Source organism: Pelobates fuscus, chromosome 4 (assembly GCF_036172605.1).
Source record: "Pelobates fuscus isolate aPelFus1 chromosome 4, aPelFus1.pri, whole genome shotgun sequence".
Taxonomy (NCBI): Eukaryota; Metazoa; Chordata; class Amphibia; order Anura; family Pelobatidae; genus Pelobates; species Pelobates fuscus.
Genome location: NC_086320.1, coordinates 22,285,817 through 22,313,066, shown reverse-complemented (window position 1 = coordinate 22,313,066; position 27,250 = coordinate 22,285,817). Strand labels below are relative to the sequence as shown.

The 27,250-nt window shown below is 43.1% G+C and overlaps 1 protein-coding gene across 1 annotated transcript in view; it reads right to left on the bottom strand.

Moving 5' to 3' along the window:
- LOC134607709 (serine/threonine-protein phosphatase 6 regulatory ankyrin repeat subunit A-like) overlaps positions 1-27,250 on the bottom strand; it is a 113,339-nt gene that overhangs the window by 24,384 nt on the left and 61,705 nt on the right. Inside the window, exons 13-18 of the mRNA XM_063450248.1 lie at positions 18,531-18,659; positions 14,921-15,049; positions 8,328-8,444; positions 7,999-8,097; positions 3,433-3,633; positions 2,067-2,165 (exon numbers count right to left, since the gene is read on the bottom strand). Of these exons, the coding sequence (XP_063306318.1) occupies positions 2,067-2,165; positions 3,433-3,633; positions 7,999-8,097; positions 8,328-8,444; positions 14,921-15,049; positions 18,531-18,659 (774 nt within the window). The remainder of the gene's footprint in view (positions 1-2,066; positions 2,166-3,432; positions 3,634-7,998; positions 8,098-8,327; positions 8,445-14,920; positions 15,050-18,530; positions 18,660-27,250) is intronic.

The window sequence follows — 27,250 nt, the reverse complement described above, 5'->3', positions numbered from 1 at the left end:
GCGTGTACCATCAGCTGTGAGAGTGTCTTCACACTCTGAATGTCCAGCATGTACCATCAGCTGTGAGAGTGTCTTCACACTCTGAATGTCCAGCATGTACCATCAGCTGTGAGAGTGTCTTCACACTCTGAATGTCCAGCGTGTACCATCAGCTGTGAGAGTGTCTTCACACTCTGAATGTCCAGCATGTACCATCAGCTGTGAGAGTGTCCTCACACTCTGAATGTCCAGCATGTACCATCAGCTGTGAGAGTGTCTTCACACTCTGAATGTCCAGCGTGTACCATCAGCTGTGAGAGTGTCTTCACATTCTGAATGTCCAGCGTGTACCATCAGCTGTGAGAATGTCCTCACACTCTGAATGTCCAGCGTGTACCATCAGCTGTGAGAATGTCCTCACACTCTGAATGTCCAGCACGTACCATCAGCTGTGAGAGTGTCCTCACACTCTGAATGTCCAGCGTGTACCATCAGCTGTGAGAGTGTCTTCACACTCTGAATGTCCAGCGTGTACCATCAGCTGTGAGAGTGTCTTCACACTCTGAATGTCCAGCGTGTACCATCAGCTGTGAGAGTGTCTTCACACTCTGAATGTCCAGCGTGTACCATCAGCTGTGAGAGTGTCTTCACACTCTGAATGTCCAGCGTGTACCATCAGCTGTGAGAGTGTCCTCACACTCTGAATGTCCAGAGTGTACCATCAGCTGTGAGAGTGTCCTCACACTCTGAATGTCCAGAGTGTACCATCAGCTTTGAGAGTGTCCTCACACTCTGAATGTCCAGCGTGTACCATCAGCTGTGAGATTGTCTTCACACTCTGAATGTCCAGCATGTACCATCAGCTGTGAGAGTGTCTTCACACTCTGAATGCCCAGCATGTACCATCAGCTGTGAGAGTGTCTTCACATTCTGAATGTCCAGCATGTACCATCAGCTGTGAGAGTGTCCTCCCACTCTGAATGTCCAGCATGTACCATCAGCTGTGAGAGTGTCTTCACATTCTGAATGTCCAGCATGTACCATCAGCTGTGAGAGTGTCCTCCCACTCTGAATGTCCAGCATGTACCATCAGCTGTGAGAGTGTCCTCCCACTCTGAATGTCCAGCATGTACCATCAGCTGTGAGAGTGTCTTCACACTCTGAATGTCCAGCATGTACCATCAGCTGTAAGAGTGTCTTCACACTCTGAATGTCCAGCATGTACCATCAGCTGTGAGAGTGTCTTCACATTCTGAATGTCCAGCATGTACCATCAGCTGTGAGAGTGTCTTCACATTCTGAATGTCCAGCATGTACCATCAGCTGTTGACCTATTTAACATCAATTACATTGTACGTACTGACTTTGTTTTTGCGAAGCAAGAAGAAAAATCTCTTTTTAAGAAAAGCCAGGAAAGTCTGATTGTGTTATATGTTTAAGTGACACAGAAGAACTATAATATGCACGATACAAGGCGAGCCACCCAACAAGAAGAAAGAAGAATTGCCATACATATATATGAATAAGTATCAAGCAGAATAATTATTAGAAGAGTTCACTTTTTTACATTCCTTGTAGGTTTGGTAATCATGATCTTAATTCCTACCTGGCTCTATAATTCTCCAGGTTTTTCCATATATTTAAATACCAGGGTGTTAATGACCAGTAGCCTCTGGGGTACAATGACTTGTCTGAGCAGATATTATGACAATATCCTGTTGGTTACTTGTTCGGCTTTTAGTTTGTGCAGCTCAATAATGTTTTTTATTACTATTAGCTGTATTTTAACTCTGTCCCTCCCACTATGTATACGGATTTAATATTACCCACAAGTAAATGCTGCCATGTTTGACCAGGAATAAGGAAAATGACGTTCCCATCCATTTACTATGAGAGTTGAGAATCTTGTTACAAAGACTGCCTGATGGGAAGGAGGAGGATCTATTTTTACCAATTTCAGAGTTCATTTTCCTGTCCTTTCTGCCTCGAGGGGAGGAGCTAACCCATAGTAACTGCGCCATGTATAATGATCAGGAAAAGAAAATGACGGTAAGTATGAAACAATTTGCCTAATTTGTACCACTTACAATATCGGTCGCGTCGACATCGGCCTTCATCATTAAAAGACTGTTACATACATCGAGCTGACCATTCAGGGCAGCCAGGTGAAGGGGTGTTCGCATGGTCTAAAGGAAGTGAAATAAAAGAGTGAATTATTCAGAATCCATCAAATTACGTTCCATACGTTGGTCAATTGGAATACATTCTATACGGCAACATTATCACAGTGTAAATATTAAAATATCATCACAGACGAATGTTTCTAAATACGGGTGTTCCGGACTCCCGTCCCAAGAAACATGCATAGCCTTGTTATCTGGGTACAGCAGGTATACACACTTACACAAATAATAATATAAAAACTTACATAGAAGTGATGGCCTCAGTGATGTCACCGAAAATATCTAACTCTGATACAATTACTTTCTCAGATAAATAGGCATTACTGCAGTGGCTGAACTATTGTAGAGAGGGCCCTAGCGTAAGAAATGCCCATACCCCCAGTGCAATGGTGGTCTAAAGATAGACCCCATCTGTCGTACAACACTCACGATGCTGTTGCAGCTGTGGTTCTATCATTTGTCCATCCTTGCAGGGTTGTATATGTGCGTTTAAATTTAATCATGATTTTGTATGCAGTATGTGTGAGTGTGTGCATGTAGAGGTGTATATGTATGTATCGTTGCCATTGGAATGCAGTGGTGTACTTCTATGTAATGTTTGGATTTTAATGCTGGGGTGTGTTTGTATGTAGTGTTGACTTGTAGTTTTGTGTAGTATTGGTGTTTGAATTTGCAGGGATTTGTTTGTATGTTATATTTTTGTTTGATTGCATGTGTTTGCATGTAGTGTTGGCGTTTGATTACATATTACATATTTACACAGACACACATGCACACTGACACACACACACACACACACTTAGTTACACACTGACACATAAACACAAACACACTTAGATACGCACATTTACACACTGACACAAAGAAAGGGCTGGGCTAGAGAGGAGGGTTGTTGTGTCATTACCAATGACATGCATTCTCCCCTCAAAGTGAGCAAGTTACTTTAATGCTCTTTCAGGCCAGCCCATGCAGAGAGCCCCACTGTAAAGCTCTTATATGAGAAAATGGCCCTGTATTTGTTCTGCACAGCGCATGCAAATTTAATGACGCCCGATGCGTTTTCATTGTGCAACATTTCACTTTGACCGTATAAATTCATCATTTGTTAAATGGAATGAAAATATATAAAAAACACCCAAATGCCTGTAATACATCCGAATATAATGGCAAGAAAAAATGATAAGGTATAAGCAAATATATTAAATAATCATGCAAAGAGTAATGGTAAAAATATGCAAACACAAAAACCACAGATTGAAAAATAGCTTACCAAGGTCATGGCATCAATGCTGGCGAGGTGGGTTTCTACAAGCAATTTCACCAGATGGTTAAATCCATTCTGAGCACAGAGGTGAAGGGACGTTAATCCAAGCTTTGTTTTTGCATTTACAAATGCTTTGTGCCACAGCAGAATATCAGCTATCCTGTCCTGGCCGTTCTCTGCCGCAAGGTGCAGTGCTGCTTTGCCGTGCTGTATTCAATTACAAAACAGCAACATGATTGATTAAGAACCTCAGGCAAAGAGTTATCTTCTGCCCCACAAATGAAATTTACTTTTGTAATTAAAAAAACATGGTGGGCTTATAAATAAAGATCTATTCTAGGTCAAAGTTTTTAGAGCCAACAGCATAAGGCAGATAGAGAGACAGATATTTAAATAAATACCTAATTGCACAAAAGCAACCCAAACGCCTTTAAAGTATCCAATGGTTTACAGAATAAGTATGCATCCATAACAACATAACAAACTGACAGCGGCAAAAAACAAGAAGGGATCAGAGACAGGTAAGTGTATCTATCAGTCAAAGTATTTTGATTTACAGATTATGGGAAAAGTAACATGATAATGAAAACAGAAGCCTGCTGCAGTCATAATCATTACACCAAAACTGCTTCATTAAGCTAAAGTTGTTTTGGGTACTTAATGCTTCACCAAAACTGCCCATCAGGCCCAGACTGGACATCGGACAAACCGGCAAATGTCCAGGGGACCATGATGGCCATCAAGGGATCTCCCCTGCCGGCCCATGCAGGGTAGCACCGGCCCTAAGAGGGAGTTCTCCTCACGGGCCAGTAGAGGGGAGATTGGACAGTGACCGCCACGCTCCGTCTATGCAGAGAAACCAGCCTGTCTTCTCGCGAGCGCCGATATACCCTGCGGAGGTACAGACCAAATAACCTGCCGGCTGGACCACCAGGGATTAGCTTGCAGTGTGCCCCCTCTCACTGGACCACCAGGGATTAGCATGTACCATCAGCTGTTGACCTATTTAATATCAATGACATTGTAAGTACTGACTATGTATTTGCGAAGCAAGAAGAAAAATCTCTTTTAAAGAAAAGCCAGGAAACTCTGATTGCAATATATATGTGCCCCCTCTCACTGGACCACCAAGGATTAGCTTGTGGTGTGCCCCCTCTCACCTGTACCACCAGGGATTAGCTTGCAGTGTGCCCCCTCTCACTGGACCACCAGGGATTAGCATGTGGTGTGCCCCTCTCACTGGACCACCAGGGATTAGCTTGCAGTGTGCCCCCTCTCACTGGACCACCAGGGATTAGCTTGTGGTGTGCCCCCTCTCACTGGACCACCAGGGATTAGCTTGCAGTGTGCCCCCTCTCACTGGACCACCAGGGATTCGCTTGCAGTGTGCCCCCTCTCACTGGACCACCAGGGATTCGCTTGCAGTGTGCCCCCTCTCACTGGACCACCAGGGATTCGCTTGCAGTGTGCCCCCTCTCACTGGACCACCAGAGATTAGCTTGCAGTGTGCCCCCTCTCACTTTTATTATTTTTTTATTATTAAATTAATTATTTAAGCCCCTATCCTACCCACTATACACACACACACCCTTACATACTTACACAAACCCACTACACACTCTATACCTCTATGTACACACTACAGCCCCTGCACTAACACACAAACACACTCTATAGACACTACAGCCCCTGCACTAACACATAAACACACTACACGCACTTTATACCCATATATGCACACTACAGCCCCATCACTAACACACAAACACACTACACACACTTTATACCCATATATGCACACTACAGCCCCAGCACTAACACACAAACACACTATACACTCTAAACCCATATATACACACACACTACAGCTCCTGCACTAACACACAAACACACAACACACATTTTATACCCATATATACACACTACAGCCCCTGCACTAACACGCAAACACACTACACACACTTTATACCCATATATGCACACTACAGTCCCAGCACTAACACACAAACACACTATACACGCTCTAAACCCATATATACACACCACAGCCCATGCACTAATACACAAACACACTACACACTCTAAACCCATATATACACACACCACAGCCCCTGCACTAACACACAAATACACTATATACACACCAGCCCCTGCACTAACACAGAACACACTACACACACTCTATACCCCTATATACACACTACAGCCCCTGCACTAACACAGAACACACTACACACACTCTATACCCCTATATACGTACTACAGCCCCAGCACTAACAAACATACTACACACACTTTATACCCATATGTACGCACTACAGCCCCTGCACTAACGCACTGATTTCCCCGAGGGGGCCTAGTTTGATTCAGCAGGTTGCTTCCCACAAAGGCTACACCTTTATGGCAGCCTGTACCCGGTCATGTAGTCGTGCCCAGAAGCTCCGGAATATCTCATCAAGCTTTTGCAGGGTATGCTCCAAGTACCCGCAGTGAGGCATTTGAGGTGGGCCCTGTACTCCTTTTTCAAATTGAAGCTCAATCTCAACCAGGAAGCCAAGGTAAGTGCAAAGTGAGAGGTATGCCAGTGGGGACCGGGATAACCCCCACCGGTCCATGTGGGGGGCAGGCTAGTTGTGATACCGGACCCAGGGTGTGGGAGCAAAGAGATCGTCCACCTCTCCTCAGTCTCATCCCCTAGTACGCTGCAGCAGAGCTTCCCGCAATATCTATTTTGTTATACCTTAACTGTACATTCAAAAATGAATAATACCACTATATGATCAATCCAGCAGATATAATGGAGGTAACCTGCTTTACTCAACAGTTGGGTAGGTAGCCATGTGTTATGTGTCAATTTCCCTGTTACGATTGCCTCCGGTCTAGCAGGAGGTTGGATCGCTTGGATGTCATGGTTCCCGAACACAAAGAGTCGAACGGACTGTAATCGGTAGAGACCTGCAAGTGTAGAATCTCCCACTAGCTATAGTTCAGCTAGGATACCCTTTCCCCACAAAACGAGTCGAGGCTGCGATTTGAGGGTCAAAATAAGAACTGGCTTTACTGACATAGTACAGCGTTATTTCTGCAAACGTTCTCGGTCCAGGGACAGCCCCCTCTGGACCGAGTGGCATATCGGGACAAAACATATAATCAACCAATGACAATGTACTGTATCTTTTGAAATAAGTCTCCTCCCTCCTTGGGGATAATGAATCCAACGGCTGGAGTGCCTCGATTATCCCCAAGGGCCCAAAATCCCACGTGGAATATCTATAAGTGAAAACAGTATAAAATATACATCTACAACATTTTACTAGGCATCCTTCACATTCTACCCATCATTATATAGCTCAGGTCTGAGCGCATCATCCATGCGAATAGCGCTCAGACCTCACGAATAGCATGTCCAGTGTCTTGCATACAAACTCTTTCGTGTGTTACTAGTCACGAACACGAGGTGGCGGCCATGGTTTTAGCGGTGACAATAGGCAGCGGTACCTCGGCGTGATCTTATGGAACTCTCCACGGCTAGAATAATGTACGAATCCCCGCTCTCTGTCTGGATGTTATTACTGTTCGGTGTACGAATGGGGACCGTCATGAAGGGGTACTTAGTCTGCGGTTAACCACAACATTCCACCTACTGATTGGGGCCACACGCCTTGTCGTAGGTGGTCCCCGTTCGTGTCCTGTTCGTTAGTTTCCATATCGGGAGATCCGACACGAACGGGCCTCATCGAGAGTCGTCAGTTAGCTTGCGGTTAACCGCAAACCGCAACTCCCTGGGCGATCAATTGGCAGCACACGTCCCCAGCCGGGTGGCCGGCCGTTCGGTACTTCCAGAGGTGGCCGGGGTTAAGTGGCGGCACACGCCGAGAACTGGGGGGTTCGTCGATCGTTTGCCGAACCTCGGTATAAATCCCTTCGTGTGTTTTGTATTTCCAGCAAAATGTTAGTAGTAGCAGTGATGAAACAGTAACAGTGTAACATTCCCATTTCAGTGGACAACCTAAACTTAAAAGCAACAGCAAATACGACATTGTTGATCTAAAAGAGAACAACTGGTGTCTAAATATCTATATATTAAACAAAAATGCAAACAAACAACTTACATTCGAGTTCCCAATTTTTTAGTTGGTCGCATCCATGCTTGTTGAGTAGCCATTTTCTCCATACAGAGAGTTCTTAGCTACAGTGGTTTATTCTGTATGCTACGCATGAATCATTGGCATCACATCCTCAAAACATGATGGTACTGATGGATATCGAAGGACCAGTGCATATACTGATTGAGGTAGGAGGCAGCAACAGGAAATAAGACTAAACTTACAGGTATATTGACTAAACTCGAAAATGTCATGAATTAATTCTGAGGGGTAAAACTGTGGCAGAAATTTATCAAACTATGACTATAGACAAATTGTAGAGTTTTTCCAGATCACCTGGTTTTACTTTAGTTTTGTAATTTTGATTTAATTTGTGAAAATTATTTTAGTTTAGTAAATAACACTGTTTGTTTTACATACAGCAACAATTTTTAGCAAAACCCTGGAAATGAAAGCTATATCTTACCTCATCAAAGACATCTACCCGGGCATGGTTCTGCAACAATATTTTTACCACCTCAGTGTGACCTCTCTCAGCTGCCACAAGAAGAGGAGACCACCCGTTCTAGAATAAACACACATATATAATCCATAAGAATGAGAATATATACTATGAAGATATCTTTGAAGGCAGTTTTAGAGAATGTATAGTAAGTGTTCAGCACTGCCCTCGTTCCAAATCGCACTGTTAAACCGTGAAGTGACAGCTACAATAAAACAAGCTAAGCTGGTCAACCTTCAAGCTCTTTGTTACCCGTAGGAGGCCTGGTAAGTGGGCCTCAGAGAAGCACATACCTCTGACTGCTTGTTTATCGTCTGTTGAATTCGGCTGGAGTCTATATGTTTGATTATTTCAAGTAAGACATCTTCATTCCCAATCCTGGCGCAGTAATGCAGTGGGGTTTCTAAAGACTACAATATAAAAGGAGAAATAAAGATTATCGGTAATAAAATCTTAAATAATTTCCATCTTATTTTAAACTAACAGATGTAAAAAGATACAATGCAACTAATAATTACTGTGCAATTATCCTAGATGGGAACTAAATGAAGGTCTCACCTAGAGATTCTCAGTGGTAGAAAGAGGATCCAGGCACTCCAAGTATCAATTTTATTTATTTTATTTAAATGAGATACAGCAACGTTTCGACCCCTGAAAGGGTCTTTGTCAAGCTCACCTAGAGATTCTGACACTTTACTTGCAGTGGCCATGAACTGGTCCATCACCATGTGTCACATGTATCTCTTATATAAGGTCACCAACTGGACAACACAATTTAATGGTGGCTTCTGTATTGTCGATTACTGAGGCATACTTTACACAAAAACTTGGAAGTGAGTGTGTTGGAATGTGTGGTGCCCAAATGAACATGCTCTAACCCAACAAAACACTCTAAAATGCTGCCTTAAAATGCTAGAGAGGGATTTTATAGTGTTTGGTTTCTCTACAATCATTTTGGTACTTAGCTATCTGCTCTCAGAGAGACCTCAACTTCAAGACCAGAGCAGCAACATGCTGATCAGACCCACAAGTTGGAAACTGCAGTCCATGGCTGGGATCTCGCAGGCCTGCCAACTGTCCCACTTTCAGTGGGATTGTCCCAATTTAGTTCCTCGCATCCTGCATTCAGGGACACACGTGCACCTTTAGACATGCCCAAGCTGTGCAGATAGACCCTGCAGAGAGCACTTTATCTCTGCATGGTCCTCTTTGCAGTGGGCTGGCTAGGAGGCTATAGGCTTACATGCTCCTTTAGTGGGGGGACCCACCCACATTCCAGGTGGACCCTCCAGTTATGTGATTTGTGTCACTGGTGGTGCCCCCCTCAGAAGGACCGTCCTATCCTGATTACAGATGGAGCAATCTTGGGAGGTATGTTCTTGTCTTGCTCCTTTTGGACTATGGCCATGCTTTGGTTGAAAAGAAGAAAAGCTTAGTATGAAGTCTGAAACATGATGCCATGTGATCATGTGATCATTTGCAAAATCTCAAAGTCCCTTATGCTTCCAGTTCAGCAACTTTGGACTTTAATTTAATTGACTTAGAATTTTTGTCGGTTGTCACTTTAGAGAATAGTCCTCTTAGTGAATAAACCCCTAAAAGAAAAATGTCTGCATGTTATCTTGTAAAGATTTTATTAACTTACTACATAAACAGGTATCAAAGCTTGCAATTAACTCACTTTAGTGGAAAACCAATAAAATATTGTGTGCGTTATCTTGTTACTCTAAGAGCATTATTTAATAGCATTCTTAGCGAGTAGCTGCTTTATATTCTTTGTTGATTGCGATAGAAAATTCCTGAGTGTTCAACTCAAAGCACTTCACGTTTATTTTTAAAACAAAATACATATAAACACTAATTTCAGAAACAGACTCATACTTGGCAGTTTTGAAAAGCCAAAAGACTTTAATGTATCAGTACCGTCTTGGGTTAAACAGATGTTGGAGCCAAATTTGAACACCGTTTACAAAGCAGAGGGATATAAAGTAAACAGAGAGAAGTGAGAGATGCCGGATTCGAGGGGCAATATTTGCACTGTCTGCAAGAATGTGATCTAGGACAGTACATGACATATATTACTTAAACAACAAATTTACTAGTAAGCCAGCTTAAATCCTTTCCAACTAGCCTCCAACTTGAATTATCATATGCCTCCCAACTGTTCTGATTTGAGGGTCCTGTCCCAACTGTGCTGATTTGAGGGTCCTGTCCCAACTGTCCTGACTTTGTACCTGGGTGTTCTGCTTTTGGGAACACCAGGAAACTGTCCCCCAAACAGTGCTCACTGCATGTCCTGCCCTCGGTGGGCTGTCATGTATTCATGCTAGGCTGAACTAGGAATTCTTCTGGTGCCCTTTGAGCAGCACCGCTGATGCAATTTCTGCAACAGGCCCGGCCCCCTTCCACACCCACATATTCCTACATATTGTGTTTTACTGTGGTTATTAGTGTACAGGTACAATTTATTTAAAAAATACGTTAAATGTGTTACTGGCTGTATGAGGTGGCAGTCACCCCAAGATCAATATTTATTCGGCTCTGTCATCTTCTAGGGTCTTTGAATAATTTAAAAAGACTACCAATGATGATATCAGAGATGCAAAAGGAAGGTAGGTTTTACTTTTCCGGAAGCTGTTCCCTTGGTGCAGCCACCATCTCCTACCAGGGCACTCTTTGGATCCTGGAAATTCATCTACCAGTAGCCAGCGTCAATGCTGCACTTTACGGCGGCAGTTACGCCTTTTATCATGTGTATCATCTCACACTCAAACTCAGTGACGCTCTGCATTTTACATCCTGCAGAAAATCCTACCACCCTCAGGTACTGACTGAAGCTTGGAAGATACTCCACCTCATTTATTCGTGGATTGCTACCACTTATACCTGTAGTTTGCCACTGTAATTTTCTGTGCATGCAGTTTGTACTATTGTCATTTAATTTTTCTGACCAATATTTCATATAAACAGTTATTAAAATTTTGGGTGAAAGAATTTGGTTGCTAAACTTTTCAATAGTATATAACACAGGGCTTGACAAATTTGTTTAGAATCTAGGAGCCAGCTAAATGAGTTAAGAGCCAGTCATTTTCAATGAGAAAATGCAATACTTAAAGGGACACTATAGTTACCAGAACCACTACAGCTTGATGTAGTTGTTCTGGTGTATATATCATGTCCCTGCAGGCATTTTAGTGTATACACTGCCTTTTCTGAGAAAAGGCAGAGTTTACATTGCTGCTTAGTAACACCTCTAGTGACAGTCACTCAGACGGTCACTAGAGAGTCCTGGGTCACTGCTGCACCACATGCAGCACCCAGGTTCAGGATCTCCAAGCTCTGCATGGAGGTGCTCAATGTTCATAGGCGTGCGCACGGGGTGTGCCGGGTGTGCCTGGGCACACCCTAATCCCCGCGGCACGCCTATGCATTGAGACCGGCAGGGGAGATCTCAGGATCTCCCCTGTCGGTCCATGCAGAGCCGGCGCTATACGAGCGCCGGCTCTGCTCTCAGCCTCCCCTCACCGGCTCACAGGTAGTGAGGGAGGCAGGAGAGGACCGGTGGAGCTCTTGCCAGCAGCTCCGCCGGGTTCCTCTCGCGAGATCTGAGCGTTGCCGCGGCAACGCTCAGATCTCGCGTGAGTGAACTCTAGCCCTGTGGGGCTAGAGTTCACTCTCCACTGGACCACCAGGGATGGATGGCGGCAGCAGGATCCCCCCTCCCAGGCATAAGGTAAGAAGGGAGGGGGGATAACTGATCTGCCCCCACCTCCACTGGACCACCAGGAAAAGCAGCAAGGAAAGATCCCCCCTCCCTACATAAAGTAAGAAGGGAGGGGGGATATTGAGTAATGTACCCCCACCTCCACCCCCCACAATCACCCACACACACATATACACAGCACCAACACACATACACAGCACCCATAGACATACACAGCACCCATAGACATACACAGCACCCATAGACATACACAGCACCCACAGACATACACAGCACCAACACACATACACAGCACCAACACACATACACAGCACCCATAGACATACACAGCACCCATAGACATGCACAGCACCCATAGACATACACAGCACCCACAGACATACACAGCACCCACAGACATACACAGCACCCATAGACATACACAGCACCCATAGACATACACAGCACCCATAGACATACACAGCACCCACAGACATACACAGCACCCATAGACATACACAGCACCCACAGACATACACAGCACCCACAGACATACAGCACCCACACACATACAGCACCCACAGACATACACAGCACCCATAGACATACACAGCACCCACAGACATACACAGCACCCACAGACATACACAGCACCCACACACATACACAGCACCCACACACATACAGCACCCACACACATACAGCACCCACACACATACAGCACCCACACACATACACAGCACCCACAGACATACACAGCACCCACAGACATACACAGCACCCACACACATACACAGCACCCACACACATACACAGCACCCACACACATACACAGCACCAACACACATACAGCACCCACACAAACAGGACCCTAACAAACACACACAGCACACTACCAGTACCCTCACACACAAACATCACCCTCACACACAGTACATTTACAGCACCCTCACAAGTGCACACACACACAAACAGCACCCTGACACACAGTACATTCACAGCACCCTCACAAGCACGCACACACAAACACCCTCACCCACATAGTACACTACCAGCACCCTCACACACACATCACACTAACAGCACCCTCACACAGCACACACACAGCTTTGTGTCTGTGTGTGTATATATGTGTATATTGATCTTGAAAAAGACCCTGAGGGGTCGAAACGTCGATTTGAAGATTTGATGTAATCGTTTGTCACATTAAACACAGAAAAATAAGTCCTTTTTGAGTGCTCCGATTATTTTGATTATATATATATATATATATATATATATACGCCGCGTGTGCTTGTGCTTTAGGGTGCACACCCTAATGCAATAGGCTGCGCACGCCTATGTCAATGTTCCTCGTAGAGATTCATTAATTTAATGCATCTCTATGAAGAGATGCGGATTGGTACATTTGCTGTGCATGCACAAAATCCTCCCAATGCTTTCCTAAGGGAAAGCATTGGCTTAGCTGAGATCATAAAGATTGATAATCTCAGCCATGGGGAAACTGGCACGGCGTGAGAAAATGGGGAAAAAAGGTGAGTAAAAACGATCAGAGGGGGCAGGTACCTAAACACACACACTCACGCTGACAACCGACTTGCATGCACAAACTCTTGACAGGCACGCGTGCGCACACACACACTCGACAGGCACATACGCACTCTTGACAGACTTGCTCGCACACACACACAGTCTCTTGACAGGCTCACACACACTCTTACGCTGACAACAGGCTTGCACACACACTCTGACAGACTTGCACACACACATATAGGCGTTCACACACACATACACACTCTGACAGGCTCGCACACACACATACAAACACACTGACTGTCTTACACACACACACACAGACACTCTGACAGGCTTACAAACACACACACATACTGACAGGTTCTCACACACACACACTGACAGGTTCTCTCACACACACACTGACAGGTTCTCTCTCACTCACACACACACACACACACACACACACTGACAGACACACTCTGGCAGACAGACACACATTTTTGTTTTACTTAAAACCCTTTCAGCCTCCCTACCTTTGGGAGAGCTGAGAGGGTCTCTACCTGGGGTGCAGTGGGGCTGCACTCTTCCTGTGTGTGAGGGAGCAGTACTCTGCCTGCAACTGCTCTCTGCTCCCTCGCGTTTTGTGATGATGCCGGGGCCGGAACGACGTCATATCCCGGCTCCCGACATCATTACACAGCGCGAGGGCGCATAGAGCAGCTGCAGGCAGATTACTGCTCCCTCGCGCGCTGCCCACAATGATCCTCAGGGCGTCCGCCCACCTCCATGCTCCTGCGGACGGCCACCCACCTCCATGCTCCTCAGGGCGGCCATCCGCCTCCATGCTCCTCAGGGCGGCCGCCCGCCTCCATGCTCCTCAGGGCGGCTGTCCGCCTCCATGCTCCCGCGGGCGGCCGCCTACAATATCTGGCACATATGAGCTGGCACATCCCAGGCGCCTGGGATTTGTCGAGCCCTGATATAACACATGGCTACTTTACCTCCGCCTCCTCCTCTGCCCCCCTCCTCCTCTTTTCTATTCTCCTCACAGCTGTAAATACTTTCAATGTCCATCTCTGTTGTTCAGGCCTCATCTCACACTCAAACTCAGTGAAGCTCTGCATTTTTTCCTCACCACTTCCCACCCACCCAGGTTCCCCCTAAATATATAGCATGTTCCACCAGCTGTTTGAGATTCTCACTCAATTACCTCTTCATTCCCTTTGTATTTTACCAATAGCTGCTTCTCTCTGTTAACTCTTTGAGCCATCACCTCCAAATTTCCCCTGCTACCCGTGTCTCAAATCTCCATTGTATCCCTTAGATTGTAAGCTCACAGACTATCTAACTAAGCACTTTGTATAAAAGATCTCCAATGGCTAGATATCAGCTTATGGGCAGGGCTCTCTCAACCTCTTATATTTGTCTGTGTATATTATACGTTCTCCACTAATTGTACAGCGCTGTGTAATCTGTTGGCACTTTATAAATACCAGTAATAAAGAAATAAAGAAATAATAAGTCAAAATAGCCGGTGTTCTGATATCCTATGAATTCCAACACACTTAATGTGAGTATTTCACAATCATTTTATCTTTATCAACTACTTATTTTTTTGGAGGAGGATATATATATATATATATATAAAATATCGTCCCATATTACCTGGTTTGTCGTGCACGAGATGTCACCATCATATTCCATAAGCATCCTGATAACTTTAACATCATCATCTTCCAAGCTGATCATATCTTTTTTCACTGCGGCTGCCAAGTGCAGGGGCGTCTCTCCATCCTAAAGAACAGACAGCAACATGTCGCAAATGGAGCAGAATTCTAAAAGGGGTGCAATCGCCATGGGAACCCATCAGCAGATATGTACTGCTAGTTTCCAAAGTGATTACTCCACTTTGCTCTGGTATTGCTCTTTATACATAGTCTCAAATATATTTACTGTGGCGGTCTGCTAACAAATCATTGCCACGGATGCACTTTTCCCAATAAAATAACACCAATAATCCCAAAGGTGTAATGTCGCCGGTGTCGCATAACCCCCCACACATGAGCCAAGGCATAATGCTGGGAGAAATCTAGTTTATTCAGGGCCACACACAGCCTTTTATGCAAAAGCCCCAAATGGGGTTTCTAACACAGAAATGCAGGGAAATCCCTCCCAGGATCCTCTGTGCCTGAGAGATGATTATCTGAATACACATTTATATTTACATTATCTCTCAGGGACAGAGAGTCACATAAATAAAATAACCACCCTAAAAGTACCCCCAAAATTCATGGAAACCCCACATCCATGGATAGCTGGGATCTGGGCAAACAATATATCCAAAAATCACCGAGATCCGTTCGGTAGTTTTGGATCGCCACCGGGGGAGGTTTAAACTGGTCTGCCACGAGGTTGATACCCAAAATAGTTCCAGGGAAGTTGTGGCAAGAGACGGTCTCAGTTTGTGGGGTTTTGTATCAAAACCACATAAGTTAGATGAAAGTGGATCAGTGTAGAATGCTCCCCGTGTTCGGTAGTCCATATCTTCCGAACGCCATTTGTGTAGGTGTAGCAGAACTGGAATGGGTAGCAGGTCCATAGTGACCGGTGTTCGTGGGAGTGCCTGGCCGAAATTAGTTCCAGGCACTCGACGACCAAGTCCCGCTGCCTGCGTTCGGGAGACAAGATGGCATTCTGGAGCATTCTATTAATTAGTTCTGTTGCAGTTTTCGTACAAGATACTCAAGGTTCCACATTCTAATGGGTCTCTGGGGTGGTCTTTGTTCGTGAACCGAACCAAAATAAACTAATAAAGCTAAACAAGAATACGTTTCTGCGAAAGGAGCCTAAAGTGATGGAGTTATTCCTTCACATTTACCTTTTATTATCAATATCTAAAGTATATCTATAATATATGGACCTCTATTATCTGGCTACTTAATAATAAGGTGCAAAAGACAAATGAAAGCTAATGAAACCCCTTGTCATGAAGAATTTGACTAATTTTGAGACTGGAAAAGTCATTATAAGTTGCATTTTCAGTTGAATTTGGGGGGAAACACTTGCAGCATTAGTTGTGTTGAGCTATTTCTTTTTTTGTTCAATTAGATTTTTAGTCAGATTTTCAAAATTACATAACAGGACATATTAATCACCAATAATTAATAATAAAATACATTATAAATCCAGTATAATTTTTTTCCATGTCTTACAGGTCGATAGAAACAAAAAAAAAAAACAACAACAAATAAATAAATATATACAAATAAATAAATAAACAAATAAGCACAATAAATGCATATTATGAATGCATAAATCAGCAATATAATGTATAACGACCTGTGTATCTCAATTATGATCTTTTGAATACTGTATTAAAATTAAATATATTTTTCCACATGTGGAAAGAAAGTTCCTTAACCTGGAGAATCCAATTATCAGCATATTTTATGTATTTGCTAAAGGGGATTATATTGTTGAGCTAACTCAATTGCTTTTGTTTTATTTGTTTATTACAAACAGCTGAAGGTCTGTAAATTTTGACCAAAAAAACCCAAATTTTAATGGGGTTTGAATAACGTTGATTACAACTGTATAACAATATATGAGACAAATACAAAATGTTACAGGAACAATAGGTTGATGAAGACCCTGCTCAAACCAGCTTGCAATCCAGAGGCTACAGGATATATATATATATATATATATATATATAGGGGAAGGGATAATAAGCATTAAATAATTAGTATTGTTTGCTCAGACAGACCACCATCTAGAGCAAATCTATTTAACTAATAATAAGCAAAATTTTGATTTGTATAAGAACATAATATCAGCAATAAACTAAACCTGGTGCTAACACGGAAGGAAAAATAGTCTTCAATGCCATTTTTATTGTAATGCATCCAGCTATCTGTACAGAAGACTTAAAAGAAATGGACTTGTTGTACGTCTGTGCACTGCGATTTTCTGTTAGCTGAGCTGTTATCAATAAACCCATTAACGTTTCTGAGTTTCGTCAGCTACATTAGAATTGAGATAATGACATAATGACAGACCTGGTGCAGGAATTAACATGTGACTTCATTACCTTCATTAGAACAGAATCTTATTTACTAAAAATATTTTTGAAACAAATTTTGGACTAGTTACAAAGCCACAAATGGTCTTATTCGTAAAGAACAAATACACAATTTACAATGTGCTTGTCACAAATACAACAGAATGTATACCTCTAGTTATATTCTATAGGCTCAATTTTCAATTAGGCAGAGTAGGAACTAGTCTAAATGTGCCTGTCCACTAGAGGGTGCCTCATTTCAGCACTTACAATGTACTTTTTTCAAGATTAAGTGGGTTGATGAGGAGTGATAAGTGCCAGAAGCCTTGGCCAGTGTCCTCTGTATCCGCATCAGTTTCCTGATAGCAGACATGCAGGAACATAAAAGGTGTAAAACTCTGTGCTGTCCCAGCTCTTCCAGTGTCTGTGTATGAGGCTGGACAGGAAGTGGAAGGGGTCACTTCCCATTTGCCATTAACACCCTTCACACAAGAAATGCCTTGCAGGAGGAGCAGGGATGGCATTGAGTGATGCACAATGTATAATAGCTCCTGCAACTCTAATATCAATCGTAGGAGACTGACTGGACTACAGAAGAGATAGGAGGATGAGTACTTTGCAGATAACCCTTCAAACTCCACATGAATGTACCCTAAATGCCCTGTTCCTAACCCCCGTTCCACAAAACCTTAACATAGCCTTTCCTTCTTCCCACATTTCAAAACACAAAGCCTAAACCTGAAAAACCTTACCTTAATCGTAGGTTTTACTTCTTTCAAAAACTAAACTACACCTGTACCCCGATATTAAATGTAACCCTACTCTAGCCATAAATCCAATACTCCTAAACATCCCTCTTATCAGAACTGCAAACCGTAGAGCCCCTTAAAAACCTGTGCCTACAAGCACCTGCCATGTGAATCTGGCTCTGTATATTCTGATTTAGAAGCACGATTGATGTGTAGTTCCAATGACCATTTTGCCCAATGCATTGCATAAGCAGCCACCAGTCAACATGCCTTTAATCGTTGTATTTTATTCTACAAATTCTGTAGCCATTTTCCTACCACAATACATAATGCCAGTGCTCTGCTTTATAAAGAGCACCACAACTCATGGCTAAATTACAGTTTAACGTCACTATGTTATACCCTTTCAATCTCCTGTACTTTGATTGATTATAAGAGGGCTAATTGAGGGTAAATGCACACTCACCTTGTTGGCCTGGTTAACACAGGCTACAGCGTCTGCTCGGCTCTTTTCATTGGCCAAGTAATTGAGAATAACTTGTACAACAGGTAGCTGGCACTGTCGAACCGCGGTGTGGAGAGGGCTTTCTCTAGACTAGAGAATGTGTAAAAGTTAAAATACAATTGCAGCTTTTAACATGAACATCTTAAGATACAGATCAGGTAACATCAATAAAATCAACTGTCTATTTCTAGAATATCTTTGGACTGCTAGTTGAACATGGTGCTAGATAAGGTGTCACGTCAACAGATAAACAGATCATGGACCAGTGGTGATTGGTTAAGTGTTAAAGGGACACTATAGTCACCTGAACAACTTTAGCTTAATGAAGCAGTTTTGGTGTATAGAACATGGCCCTGCAGCCTCACTGCTCAATCCTCTGCCATTTAGGAGTTAAATCCCTTTGTTTATGAACCCTAGTCACACCTCCCTGCATGTGACTTGCACAGTCTTCCATAAACACTTCCTGTAAAGAGAGCCCTATTTAGGCTTTCCTTATTGCAAGTTCTGTTTAATTAAGATTTTCTTATCCCCTGCTTTGTTAATAGCTTGCTAGACCCTGCAAGAGCCTCCTGTATGTGATTAAAGTTCAATTTAGAGATTGAGATACAATTATTTAAGGTAAATTACATCTGTTTGAAAGTAAAACCAGTTTTTTTCATGCATGCTCTGTCAATCATAGCCAGGGGAGGTGTGGCTAGGGCTGCATAAACAGAAACAAAGTGATTTAACTCCTAAATGACAGTGAATTGAGCAGTGAAATTGCAGGGGAATGATCTATACACTAAAACTGCTTTATTTAGCTAAAGTTATTTAGGTGACTATAGTGTTCCTTTAAGATGATAAGAATCCACCTCTAAAATTTGTTTCTGCCACAATTTCTATAAACTGCACTTACTAACCTATTTGACTTATGTGAAATGGTAAAATAGATTTGCAAAAAAACAAACAAACCCCAAAACATCTTTATTCAATGTGTTTAACATTTTGAATGCCAGCGATACGACCAATGAGGCTCAGACTGACCAGCAGACAAAGCACTGGAATAAAGAATGTTCTGTTCTGTACCATGACTGGTGGCGAGGTCAAAGATCTCCATAACTGACCCTTTAATGAAGGGAGGCGCAGAGAGCTTTTGATCTGCACTTTCATGGGGAGCAGACCACTTATATTGCTCTTGCAAGGAAAATATCGGTAACAGAAAAACTGCGGATATATTAGACAATTATAGTGTACAGCTATGCCATTGATCTATTTACTTGCATCCTCTCAACATTTCAAATTGACAAAGAGGACCCTTGGTCACATCCCTATCATTTTAGGGATGTGACCAATGGCAGGGCTGTTCTGGGAAATTTTAGGTAACTTACTAATATCAATTCATGCAACTAAAATGTAATTTAGAACATTTTTAAAATGCAAAGACACTACTCCCTTTGACCCAGTAAACAGAATCCCGAACCCCACCCCTGGCGAGCAGAAACAGGAGGGAAGGAAAGCTCTCTGGACGTAACAGGTATTTCCAGGTACCCAGGAATGTTTATACACACCTATTAATGCAACTAAAATGTAATCTAAAACAAGAACAATCCTTTCTTATTTACACAGACCGATTTCTAAACACATTTATTGTAGTTTAAAGACACATTACTGGTGTGGAGCTCTGTTATACATTCAGACACATTACTGGGAGTATTATTACTGTGGAGCTCTGTTATACACTCAGACACATTACTGGGAGTATTATTACTGTGGAGCTCTGTTATACACTCAGACACATTACTGGGAGTATTATTACTGTGGAGCTCTGTTATACACTCAGACACATTACTGGGAGTATTATTGCTGTGGGCTCTGTTATACACTCAGACACATTACTGGTAGTATTAGTGCCGTGGGGCTCTGTTATACACTCAGACACATTACTGGGAGTATTATTGCTGTGGAGCTCTGTTATACACTCAGACACATTACTGGGAGGATTATTACTGTGGAGCTCTGTTATACACTCAGACACATTACTGGGAGTATTATTGCTGTGGGCTCTGTTATACACTCAGACACATTACTGGTAGTATTAGTGCCGTGGGGCTCTGTTATACACTCAGACACATTACTGGGAGTATTATTGCTGTGGAGCTCTGTTATACACTCAGACACATTACTGGGAGTATTATTGCTGTGGAGCTCTGTTATACACTCAGACACATTACTGGTAGTATTATTGCTGTAGAGCTCTGTTATACACTCAGACACATTACTGGAAGTATTATTGCTGTGGGGCTCTGTTATACACTCAGACACATTACTGGGAGTATCATTGCTGTGGAGCTCTGTTATACACGCAGACACATTACTGGGAGTATTATTGCTGTGGAGCTCTGCTATACACTCAGACACATTATTGCTGTGGAGCTCTGTTATACACTCAGACACATTACTGGGAGTATTATTGCTGTGGAGCTCTGTTATAGACTCAGACACATTACTGGGAGTATTATTGCTGTGGAGCTCTGTTACACACTCAGACACATTATTGCTGTGGAGTTATGTTAAACACTCAGAGACACCAACAACGTGGAGCTCCTAGAGAAGGAGGACATTAGGAGAGAAAAGAGGGAGAGAGGAATTTAGGCCCAAAATAGGGACTGTCCCTCCTAAATACTGGACACTTGGGATGTATGTGCTTGGAAGGAATCTGCTAGCAGTCATATGGCCATTTTCATTTTTACCCAGGTAGCCTGGGTTAAGTAGTCTGGGTTAAATTCCTGATGCGGAAATTAAAGGTTTTACTTACTATGATTTTTGAAAAAGATGAGAAAAAGTTTTACTTAATCAACTGAAAATCAAACTGCAAAATATTCGCAAAAATACCTGTTTTGGAAAAAAAAAATTCTAAACTCACAGTTTAGCTATTTTGCCTAAATGTTGCAATTATTTTTTTAATTCACTACAATCAGGTGTTTAATAAATTAAACTCAAACAGTTTAGAAATGTTATGAGGAATTAATATTATTTTACACAGTCCGACATAAATAGGTAAACTCTATTAATGGCAAAAGCATGATGGTCACCCCACAGAACCTCAATATGTAAAATGAGTGGAGTTTTAATTTCAATCAGGTCATTCAGTAATATTTATTAAAATAATAATTGACATATATGACATTGCAATATCAGTCTACTAATAATGACAAAAAGGAATGGGGTGAAGAGTCAGCGCTACGTAGCCACAGAGAAATATAGTTTAGAACGGCTGCACACCTTAAAAGGGGAGTTCCCCTAATCCCCTTATATAAGTAACATAAAACACGAAAACAGAAATGAAAAGGGTGCGCCTAACTTACATAAAAATAATATTATGCATAAATAAAAGAATAATAAAATAATAGTCCAAAGTCCTACAATAAGTCCGAAGTGGTAAGTTCCACAAAGTATGGAGGATGCTTGAGAATGATGTCAGTCTTTACGCCTATGCACTTGTAGTTCGGTGATGATATGTGAAGATAAAAGCAGGAAAACAAAAATCCCAATGGTACAGTATGTCAGCAAGGTGAAAGGGGATAAAATAGTGATAATGAAAATTACTCACAATTTTCAGAGCTAAAATCCAGCTCTGATATTATATGCGTGAAGTGGAATGATCCCCACTCAAGGATATATAGGGTGACGCTGGTCAGCAAGTAGTGCAGGTGAAAAGTCCAGCGATGATCCGGCTCGGCCGATAATAAGAGAAAATAAAATATAGTGCTCTCTGTATGGCAGATAAAAATGTTAGAAGAAAATAAAAATATACTCACAGTATATAGAGCAGGCTGAACTGCTCGGTGTAAGCGTATGGGTGGTATAATCCCCACCTATGGATTCTTTGTGCTATTGCGTGGGTTTATAAATTATAAGTAAGGTCAGGTTAAAAAAGGTAAAAAAAAAAAAAAAAGGATATTTAAAGGAATATGGCAAACAAGATATTTTGGTGCCAAAAATTCCTTTATTACAAATATAAAGTATAAAATATAAAATGTATAATATCTAGACGCGTTTCGCCTAAAGAGGCTTCTTCAAGTAGATAATAGAAAACATAACCTGACATACATGAACTTATATAGGGTACATTCTATGCCCATGTGGCTTACAATATGTAGGTATGACCACTAGAGATCTAAAAACAAGACTGGCCGAACATTGTCGCAACATTGCAAAAGGCTATGATAACCATTCGGTATCTAAGCACTTTCTGAAACACGATAAAAATCCAAAACTTTTAAAATGCATTGGTATAGATATATGTAATGTCCCATGGAGAGGAGGTGACATCAAAAAGATTCTGGGAAAAAAAGAAATGGAGTGGGTCTATAACCTAAAAACCCTTACTCCAAAAGGTCTCAATATAGACTTTGACCTTTTTAACTTTTTATAAAAAGAAAAAATGCCCCTCTAATCCTTTATGATATTAATGATGGTAGCAATAAATTTTTTATTACACAGTAACAATAACTTTTTTATTACACAGCAACAATAACTTTTCTACTACTGTGGTGGAATCTCGGTAAAAATAAATTTAGTAGGCCGAGATTACCACGTGGCATGTGTACGTGCATATGCTGACGTATCGATCAGTTGGTTGCACGAGGCAAGATACGATCAGTAGTGTACGGAGCATGTGCAAGAATACAGGATGTAGTATTCCCCCTCCTCCATTGTGCTGGACAAGCCATGCGGTCAAACAGGAAGTTAATTCTTATTTGTGTTGATTGGTTAAGAGAATGTGCGGGTGGAGCTTAATATGGGAGGAGTTATGTGCCTATATAAGGAGCCTGCACTATTGTCCGGGGCTCAGAATTTGCTGTATTTTGGTGACGCTAGTCCCTCTGAGTCCCGATCGGTGATCCAATAAAGAATCTCTTCCTTCCTGAAGAAACCTGTGTCCATCTCTCTGTGCTTGGCTTCCGTCAGTTTCTCCGGTATCATTTGGTGCATTGGCCGGGAAGCTCATCATTCAACGGTAGCTGAGAGGCAGAGGCGTGAGACGGTCTATCTTTGCCCACGTTCTCTACGGCTGCACCCCTGAACTTCTGCGTGGACCTCCCTTCGTCTCGGCGCCACTGGTCTGTTGTCCAGGAGATCATCGGCCTCTACGTGAGAAGTGCTGGGGTGTCCCCGTCGATGAGTGTGAACTCAGGTTCAGGAACGAGGAGGTAAGACAACTGCTGTTTTAGACGGCAGGACCCACTAGGGGTATACCGATTGTGCGGTAGGCCCAAAGGGGTTTTGAATCTGTGTATCTGCCCCCTCTGTCGGAGGGAAGGAGCGAAGGCGCACCGCTCGATCGAACGCTCTTTAGTCAGACCGTTTGATTTTGTTAGTCAGGCGGGGCTCTGGTGTAAATAGCCCTAGCCGGACACCGGTGTCTTGTCTAGACTAGCGTTCTAGGGTGTATATTTTGTTCGCTAGGTCGGAGGGACCGGGAGACTAAGCGGCGTCTGTGTAAATTCGGTTCGCTAGATCTCATCCTATCTGGGCTAAGTGGGAAGGCGTGTAAATTTGGAACCCACTAGACTTTTGATAGTGCGACTAAGAGGCGTCTGTGTAAATTCGGTCCTCTAGCTCGCTATATATGTGGTGATTGGGCAGTGTGGCTAACCAAAACGTATGTAGATTGTTTTTAGGTAGTCCATTCAAGGTACTGGCCAATAGTTTAGTTGGGAATTGTAAATGTGTTAACGATTGTTTAGTAAAGTGTATATCTTGTTAGATAGCGCGAGCTCAGCCGTCTAGCGAGAGTGTTAATAGTGTGTTGCTGTATTATAGTGCACGGTACCATAACCCTGTATATTTACTGACACTGTATATAAGTACTAATCATTGTCGTCCATTGCATGTTTAACACCATAACCACTAATAATTGTATTGTGACCTTAACTTGTGCTTTGACCTATGCTAACCGTACTGTAACCGCTATTTGTAAAAGACGATGTTACTGGGGTGTGTTATAGACGGGTAATTCGTATATAGAGAATTATAGCGTGGGTGACTGTATAGTTACGCCAAAGGGCATAATATTGATTATATAGTGACTGGTGTAACAGCTGTGTGTGTACGGGAATTCCCTGAGTGTTTATTGTTATTGTGTACGTTTCACTTGGTAACCGTACCACGTGGTGCTGTTGCCAGAGTAAACGGGTGTGACTGTTGAATAGTACGCGTGTATAGTATTCGTTGTCGACGACGTTCCATTGTTAAGTATGGGTGCGTCGCAGTCAACGATCCCGGATCCCTTAGGTTGTATGGTGAAGAATTTTAAAAAGGGATTCAAAACTTGTGATTTTGGGGTTAAAATGTCTCCTGTACGTTTGGTCACTTTGTGTACTAGGGAGTGGCCTACTTTGGTTGCGGCATGGCCGCCACGTGGCAGTTTGGATCCAACTCTGGTACAGCGCTTACACGTGGCTGTATCAGGTAGGCCTGAACTTTACGGCCAGTTTCCTTATGTTGATTGTTGGAGACAGGCCGTAAATGACTCGCCAAAATGGCTCCGGACATGCCACGAGGAGCAATGTCGCCTCATGGTAGCTAGGACTTGTTCGTCCACTAGGACTGGTGTTAGGCCCATTTTGGACACGCCCCCTGAGTCCGAGATCCCTTTGCCGCCCCCTTACTTTCCGTTAAGAGGAAGTGACGCGAATGCAGGAAGTCCTGCAGCCCTCCCCTCATTACCCCCATCCACTTCCGCTTCCTCCTCCAGTACAGGATCCACCCCCCCTCGTACTAAATCTCCCCTTCCGGAATCAGAACCAACCCCCATTAAAAACGAATATCCTGATTTGGCGCCACTTCAGACTTCCGGTCAAGCTTCATCTAGCTCGGCTCGAAGTGTTTTATTTACCACCTTTTCCCAAAACCAAGCTCCCACATCCCCATACCCTATTTCTCCCCGACTGGAACCTATGACTGACGCCCCTCCACGTAGCCCCATACAGACCCGACAGTTGACCGGTGCCCAACAATTAAAACACTATCAGATGCCTCTTCGTCTGAATCCTGGGTCAGCCTATATCGATGCCGCAGGCCAAATGGCACATGCTGACCCAGTCTTTGTATATGTCCCATTCACGACAACCGATCTTTTAAACTGGAAGACCCACAATTCCTCGTATACTGAGAAACCACAAGCTATGACTGATCTGTTCACCTCAATAGTACAGACACATAACCCGACATGGGCTGATTGCCAGCAGTTATTAATGACTTTGTTTAACAATGAGGAAAGGACAAGAATAAATCAAGCAGCCATTAAAGCACTAGAGGATAAAGCCCGTACTTTAAACCAAGCCAATCCATCAGCATGGGCCGCAACACATTATCCCAACACCGATCCCGATTGGAATGTAAATGGTGCTGATATGGTTCAACTCAGAGCCTATAGAGACGCTATAATTGCTGGCATGAAAGCCGGAGGAAAGAAAGCCATTAACATGTCGAAGACAGTTGAGGTGATTCAGAAAAGCGATGAAGCGCCCAGTGTCTTTTATGACCGATTATTGGAGGTATACCGCTTGTATACCCCCTTTAATCCGGAAGACGCAGATAATTCCCGAATGGTGAACTCCGCCTTTGTCAGCCAAGCTTACGGAGATATTAAGCGCAAGCTACAAAAGTTAGAAGGGTTTGCAGGTATGTCAATCACCCAACTAATGGAGGTAGCGAATAAGGTTTATATGAATAGGGAAACAGAAAGTAAGAAAGAGGAAGAGCGCAAGATGCGTAAAAAGGCTGATATGCTAGCGGTAGCGATCGCAGGCGTAGATAGACGGGGCCCAGATAGAGGCGATAGTAGATGGAATGAGGAACCTCTAAGTAGAAATCTGTGCGCATACTGTAGGGAAGAAGGGCATTGGAGAAATGAGTGTCCTCGAAGAGAACAGTGTGAGAGAGACAGACCTAGGACAGGTTACGGAAACTTTAGAGGCAGAGCGAGAGGTAGAGGAGGCCCCGGAGGGAGTAATGGTAATAGAGGGAGTAATGGGAACAGAGGAAGTGTTAGGGAAGACAGGTATATTCCAGCAGCGCAAAGGTCCCGCGATAGAGAAGGTAGGGACTTTGTAGGATTGGCTGACACGGTCATGGAGGACTATTGATACCGACCGGGCTCCATCCCCCTTGGTCGAGCGGAGCCTATGGTCGATGTATCAATAGGGGGGAAAAGGAGTGCGTTCATGATCGACACTGGTGCTGAACATTCAGTGGTGACTAATCTAGTTGCTCCTCCATCTGGAAGGACTATTACTGTGATAGGAGCAACTGGAAGAAGTGCTGAAAAACCGGTTCTTAAAAGTCGACTCTGTACATTGGGAGGCCACGTAGTAAAACATCAATTCCTTTATATGCCTGAATGTCCAGTCCAATTGCTGGGACGTGATATGCTATCAAAATTACAAGCGCAGATTACGTTCCTACCAAATGGAACAACATCTTTAAAGTTTAATGGACCTTCAGGTATCATGACATTATCCGTACCAAAGGAAGAAGAGTGGCGACTTTATACAGCGTTGACTAGCCAAAACCCTAGGAGTGATGAGACATTATTTAATATACCAGGAGTTTGGGCAGAGAACAACCCACCAGGACTGGCCCGCAATATTCCACCTATAAAAATTGAACTAAAACTTGGGGTTTATCCAGTGAGC